Genomic DNA, 6,349 nt, shown 5'->3' with positions numbered 1-6,349 from the left:
GCCCGCTCGGCCCCTCCCTCTGCCCCTCCCCTCCACTCGGGCCCTCCGCGCGCCCCGCTCCACCGGGGACCCCGCGGGAAGCGGCCACACGGATGAGAGTACTGCGATGCAGCGGGGAGGGGGCGGCGGTCAGAGAGTGGCCAGGCGGGAGCTGGGGAGGGGCGCCCCGGCAGGCTCGAGCCTCAGCCTCTGTACACCCTCCTGCGGGGCCCCCTCCACACCTGTGTCCTCTCCTGGACACCTGCCCCAGGCTGCCCCACAGGACCCTCTGGAACATGCCCACTCGGTGCTCACCACCTTCGCAGACTGCTCCATCCGCCTGGCACCCAGCCCGAGGCCTTGGCCCTCCAGCTCCTCCCTGCTCTATAACCTGCACTGGCTCCCTAGTATCGAGGCCAGGCCCACATTTCCAGCCTGCGCTTCAGTCACATGGTTGGGTACCTTCCCTCCTCTGGCCGCTGATCCCTTCCGAACACCTGAGCTACCCATTCATCGGACCCTACTAACCCATACTCCCTGGGATGATGGGCTGCCTGCTCCTGGCAGGCTCTGCCAACAGGGGGCGCTGGAGGGCACCCACAGGCACCTCACAGCTCAAATGCCACCTTCTCCTCGTCTCCCTCCTCCTTTGACCGAAGCTGATCTCCCAGACCCTCAGCCATGCACCAGGGCGGCTCCCTTACCTGGGTCACCGCCCACCTAACTGCTTTAGCCCTTAGGCCCCAGCTGTCAACGTCCTCCCTCCTGAAACCCAGCCAGACCTGGCTAGTGCTCCACCACACTAAGGCACCCAGTACACACTGTGAAAACCACCATTCTGCCATCCCCAAAGAGCAGGTGAGCCTGGGCCTGCCGAAAGGACAAACACGTCCTCAGCCAAATGGACGCAGGAGCAACCACGGAGGCCACCCAGCCCCAGCACAAAGCAGCACTGCTGGGAAATGGAAAAATCCAGAGCCTGTCCTTTGGGCCGCGGGGAGGATTCACCCTTAGGAAACCCAATGGCCTATGGGAAAGCTTCAGGGAGGGTCAGGAGATTAGGAAGGGACAGCCAGCCTTGGCGTCAGGCAGGGAACGGCCCCTAGTGTGGGCAGAGACATGGGGAGTGGCAGGGCCAGGTGAGCAGAGACGAGGGCGGAAGGCTTTGTAAAGCTCCTACTGCACCCCAAGCCCACTGCTCAACACCCCACTTCAGTCTGGAGTTTGGGAGTCAGATAGGTCTACCTGGGCCAACCATTTACTGGTTCTGTGACTTTGGATAAGTCACTTACCCACCTGAGCTCAGGACCCTCGTCTGTAAGATGACATCAGGATAGCTCTGCCCCATACATCAAGAGTAGGTGAGAATCCACGTACCGCTCAGCCCAGCGGCAGATGTGAAGCAGTAACACCATAAAAGCTAGCCGTCATTGTGGACGCCACCTGTGGTCTATGTTACCCATTCATTCAACAGCGTCTCCTCAGTACCTTCTACATGCCTAGCTCAGGGGAAAAGCAGGAAGCAAGGAAGCGGGTTCCTGCCATGAGGTGAGGGGAGCCCTGCAGGGTGGAGAGATCCCTTAAGGAGTAGGAGCTAGGTCACGGCCACACAGGTGGCCCCGGGGACAGCCCGCCCCTGCATAGGTGCTCCGGAAAGGAACGAATGGGGCGCGATTAGCCCCATCTTCCTGATGAGCATCAAGGCACAAAGTGGTCAGGCGACTTGTCCAAGGTCACAAAACCAGCGGACACAAGAACTGAGCCTAACCCAGCCCACGGAGGCCAGGGTCCCCCGCCCAGCCATCCTTCTCTGAGTTCTGGGGGTCCCACGGACCAGAGTCAGGTGGGAGGTAGAGAGTAGACACCACAGTCCTGTGGGTATACAGGGCTTGGGGGGCACAGACCAAGACTTCCCCCTTGGGAAGCAGGGCTGGTAGGGGTGCCGTGAGCATGGGAAACCTTCATGGAGAGGCAGTTCTGTCCCCAAGTCCCTGCCGTCACCCTCAGCACCTGCCTGGACCCCGAGCCTTCTCGCCCAGCCTCACCGCAGCCCCCTCCCTCCTGCCTGACACTTCAGTGACCCTCTTAAATCACAGGCCCAAGCACACCCTCACAGCCCAATACCCTCACCAGAGAAGCCCTAGCTCCAAACTGAGATCACAGGTGGGGTAAGCTGAGCCCGACCCACGGGACCCTGTCTCTAACCTTCCCCATCTAGGGATGCCCACCCGGGGGTCCGGGACCCCACCCTGAGCCCCGACCCATCAGTTCACAGGTGCCACACCCCACTAGGCCTCTCCCCACCTCCCCTGCCCCTCCGGGCAGGGCCCCGGCACTTGCTTACTGACCCCCCAGGGCCACCCAACACCTACCTGATGGTGGTCTGGCTCCCCTTGGCCACCGCGTGGCCCCCGACGTCCTTCTGCTCAGCACCCCGGTCCCGGTCTTTCTCCTCCTGCAGCCGCTGGAGCAGGAGCTGGTGGGGGAGGCTTCGCAGAGAGGGCCCAGGGGAGGTTGCTGGCTGCCCCTCTCCCTTCAGGTTGATGTCACTGGCTGAGCGCTGCAGAGGTCGTGGGGATGTCAGGCCGCTGGGGCCGGCCAGCCGCCGCCGCTTCGCATAGCTGGGGGTCTCCCTGAATGGTACTGGAGGAGGGGAGATGGATGAGACACCGGTCAGCCAGAGAGGGTAATCAACTTGTCCAAGTTTTAACGCTGCAAGTTCCGTGTTCTGAGACCCCAGGACAGCCGGTCACCCTTCAACAGGAGGGGGCTGCCGAGGCCGCGTTCCAGTCACCCTTGACCCTCCCTGCACCTGACTCTCACTCCCAGGATAGGAGCCCGCACCCGCTGGAGCTCTGTCCTCAGCCACTGAGGCCTTGGAGAGCCTCAGACCTGCTCAGAACAGCTGCCCAGACCAGGCCACCTGTGACAGTCCCCACAGGCTGCTGCTGGGCAAGACCATCTGCGGTGACCACGGCCAGGGCAACTGTGAGAGACATCGGATCAGAGGCCAGCAAATTTCCTCAGTAAAGGGCCAGACAGTAAGTATTAGGCTTTGCAGTCCAGTTGGTCTCTGAGGCACACTCCGCTCTGCCACTGTAGCGTGAAAGCAACCACAGACAGTGCCTGGGCGCATGGGCACAGCAGAGTCCCAATAAAACTTTGTTTAAAAAGCATGCAGTGGAAGAAATAAACTATCTCCATCCACAGGCGACCTGATTCTATATTAGAAAATCCCAAAGGATCCACAAGAAAGCTACTAGAGCTAATAAGTGAATTCAGCAAAGTAGAGAGTAAGCAACCAAGACACAAAAATCAGTTGTGTTTCTATACAGCAGCAATGAACAATCTGAAAATGAAATTAAGAAAACAACTCCGTTTCAACAGCCATGTAAAAGAATAAAAAACCTAGAAATACCTAAAAAAAAACTTGTACACTGAAAACTATAAAACATTGCTGAAAGAAATTAAAGACCTAATTAAATGAACAGGAATCCAGTTTTCATGGATTGGAAGACTAAATACTGTTAAGATGTCAACACTACCCGAGCAATATATAAATACACTGTGATCCTCATCAAAACTACAATAGCCTTCTTTGCAGAAATGGAAAAACTGATCCTCAAATTCATATGGACCTGCAAGGAGCCCTGACTAGCCTAAAAAATCTTGAAAAAGAACAAAGTAGAAGGACTTACACTTCCCAATTTAAAAACTATAAAGGTAGAGTAATCAAAACAGTCTAGTACTGGCATAAAGATAGGCATATGGATCAACAGAACAGAATTAAGAGTTCAGAAATAAACCTGCGTATCTATGGCCAATAGATTTTCGATGAGGGTGCCAAGTCCATTCAATGGGGAAAGAACAGTCTTCAACAAATAGAGCGGGGACAACTGGATCTCCACATGCAGAGGAAAGAAGTTAGAACCCCCCACCTCAGACCATCTACAAAAATTAATTCAAAATGGACCAACAACCTAAATATAAGAGCTAAGCCATAAAATTCTTGGAAGAAAACAGGTAAAGCTTCAGAACCTTGCTTTTTACAGTGGATTCTTAAAGATACAATACCAAAAGCATGAGCAATGAAAGAAAAAATAGATAGACTTCGTTAAAAAACTTTTGTGCATCCAAGGACTTTCCCAAGAAAATGAAGACAAGCTACAGAATGGGATAAAATCTTTGGTAACCATAAAACTGATAAGGGTTTAATACCCAGAATATATAAAGAACTATAGCTCAACAACTAAACGACAGCCCGATGAAAAAGTGGGCAAAGGACCTGAAAAGACATTTCTCCCAAGATGTACAAATGACCAATAAGCACAGGAAAAGATGTTCAACATCATTAGTCATCATGGAAATGCAAATCAAAACCACAGTGAAATTCCACTTCACACCCACCTGAATGGCTATTATCAGAAAAAAAAAAACCGAAAATAACAAGTGTTGGCAAGGATGTAGAGAAACTGGAACCCTCACTGCTGGTGGAAATGCAAAATGGCGCAGCCACTGGGGAAAACAGTTTTGCGGTTCCTCAAAAAGTTAAACACAGAGTTACCGTGATGCAGTGATTCCACGCCTGGGTATACACCCGAAAGACCTGAAATCAGGGACTCAAACAGAAACTTGTACCTCAGTGTTCACTGCAGCACTGTTCACAATAGCCAAAAGATGGAAATAACTCCAGTGTCCAACCATCACAGATGAACGGATTCGCAAACTGTGGTCTATACATACTGTGGACTATTATTCAGCCATAGAGAGAAATGAAGTTCTGATACGTTCTACAACATGGATGAACCTCGAAAACATTATGCTGAAGTGAAATAAACCACTAAAGGGCAAATATACGCTCCCACTTACACAAAATACCCAGAATAGTCAAATCCACAGACAGAAAGCGGATTCGAGGTTAGCAGGGACTGTGAGGAGGGGGAGTGGGGAGGGACTGTTTAAGGGGTATTGAGCGTCTGTCTGGGGGTGATGAAAAGCTTTTGGAAACGGGTAGTGGTAATGGTTGCTCAACATGGAGAATGTAGACATTGCCAACGAATGGTACACTTTAACCAATTAGAAAAATGGTTAAAATGGAAAATTCTTTTGTTGTACATACTTTACCACAATAAAATTGAAAAAAAAAAAAAAAAAAGCCTGCTGCAGGCCTAGCTGGGCTGCAGGCTGTAGTTGGCCAGCCTGTTTCAAACTCTGGTTACTCGGCATGGTCGCTGGACCACAGCCTCGGCTCTCCCGGGGGATGGTGAGAAGCATAGCCTCACCCCACCCAGACCTGCCCGTCAATCTCTGCATTAACAACATCCTGGTGACTAAACGCACATCACCGGCGAGAAACCTTCCCGGGTTCTCATCACGAGTGCAGTGGGGCGGCCCCAGAGAACACACGTGTGCCTGGTGTGTGAGAGTGGGCCCAGGTAGCGGAGCGGCCAGAGAGAACAGAAGAGGGACCTGGAGGGGCCAGATGGCCGTCCTGTCCCCTGAAGGGGGACCCAGAGTCCCAGCCCAGGTGATCCCTTGGTGGGCACCCCCCAGGAAAGGAAGCAGGTAGAGGGGCAGAGCCTCCCCAACTGCTCCTCTGTGTGTGGACCGCCAGAGACTGGGTCCCGCAGTCACAGTGCCTCGCGACCTCGACTGACTCCTGAGCCCCACTCTGCCATTGACCCTTTCTGTGCCTCGGTTTCCCACCCTGTAAATGGGGCTAATAATGACCAGCCCTGAGGGTCACTGAGAGAAATTGAGATAACGGGGCTGGCAGTGAATCCGCACAAACGTGCAACCCCAGAGCACAGGGATGCCTGTCTGGTCTGAGCGTATATAAGCAATTCCTGAGTGGGTGACCAGGCACAAGGCCAGGCGGACCAACCACTGTGACCCCAGGACCACCTGACTATCCCAAGGCCAGTGTCCGGGGTGGCTGGGCTTCTCAGGACCAGATCAGATGAGCCTAGCTGCCCAGACCTTCCCCCAGCCAGAGCCCAATGCCCCTGACCCCCAGGAGGCCCAAGTGGGAAAGGGACGCAAGTAACCAAAAAACCCTAATTTACTTCAGAGAAACTGAGGCACAAAGGTCCTAAGCAGCTGTCCCAGGTTGGGCATGTCACAAGCACAAGAGGTCCTGTGCTCCACAAATCAAGGTCCTGCCAGGGTTGCTGCAGCCTGGACCAGCACCATAATCTCAGCCCTGATCCAAACCCCAAACCTTGCACTGTCCATCCCGGTCTGAACCTGGATGCCCACCCCACAGGGCCCATCATCTCAGCCTCCCTCAGCAAGACCTGCCCGGTCTGAACCTGGACGCCCACCCCACAGGCCCCATCAGCTCAGCCTCCCTCAGCAAGACCTGCCCGGT

At 54.0% G+C, this 6,349-nt stretch overlaps 1 protein-coding gene across 1 annotated transcript in view; it reads right to left on the bottom strand.

The window, feature by feature from the left end:
* Positions 1-6,349, bottom strand: part of SHANK3 (SH3 and multiple ankyrin repeat domains 3) — a 56,674-nt gene that overhangs the window by 33,895 nt on the left and 16,430 nt on the right. Inside the window, exons 11-12 of the mRNA XM_004380088.1 lie at positions 2,352-2,622; positions 442-549 (exon numbers count right to left, since the gene is read on the bottom strand). Coding sequence (XP_004380145.1) covers positions 442-549; positions 2,352-2,622 — 379 coding nt within the window. The remainder of the gene's footprint in view (positions 1-441; positions 550-2,351; positions 2,623-6,349) is intronic.

The sequence above is a fragment of the Trichechus manatus genome, unplaced genomic scaffold (assembly GCF_000243295.1).
Source record: "Trichechus manatus latirostris isolate Lorelei unplaced genomic scaffold, TriManLat1.0 scaffold00069, whole genome shotgun sequence".
Classification (NCBI taxonomy): Eukaryota; Metazoa; Chordata; class Mammalia; order Sirenia; family Trichechidae; genus Trichechus; species Trichechus manatus.
This window is presented reverse-complemented; position numbering and strand designations above follow the sequence as displayed.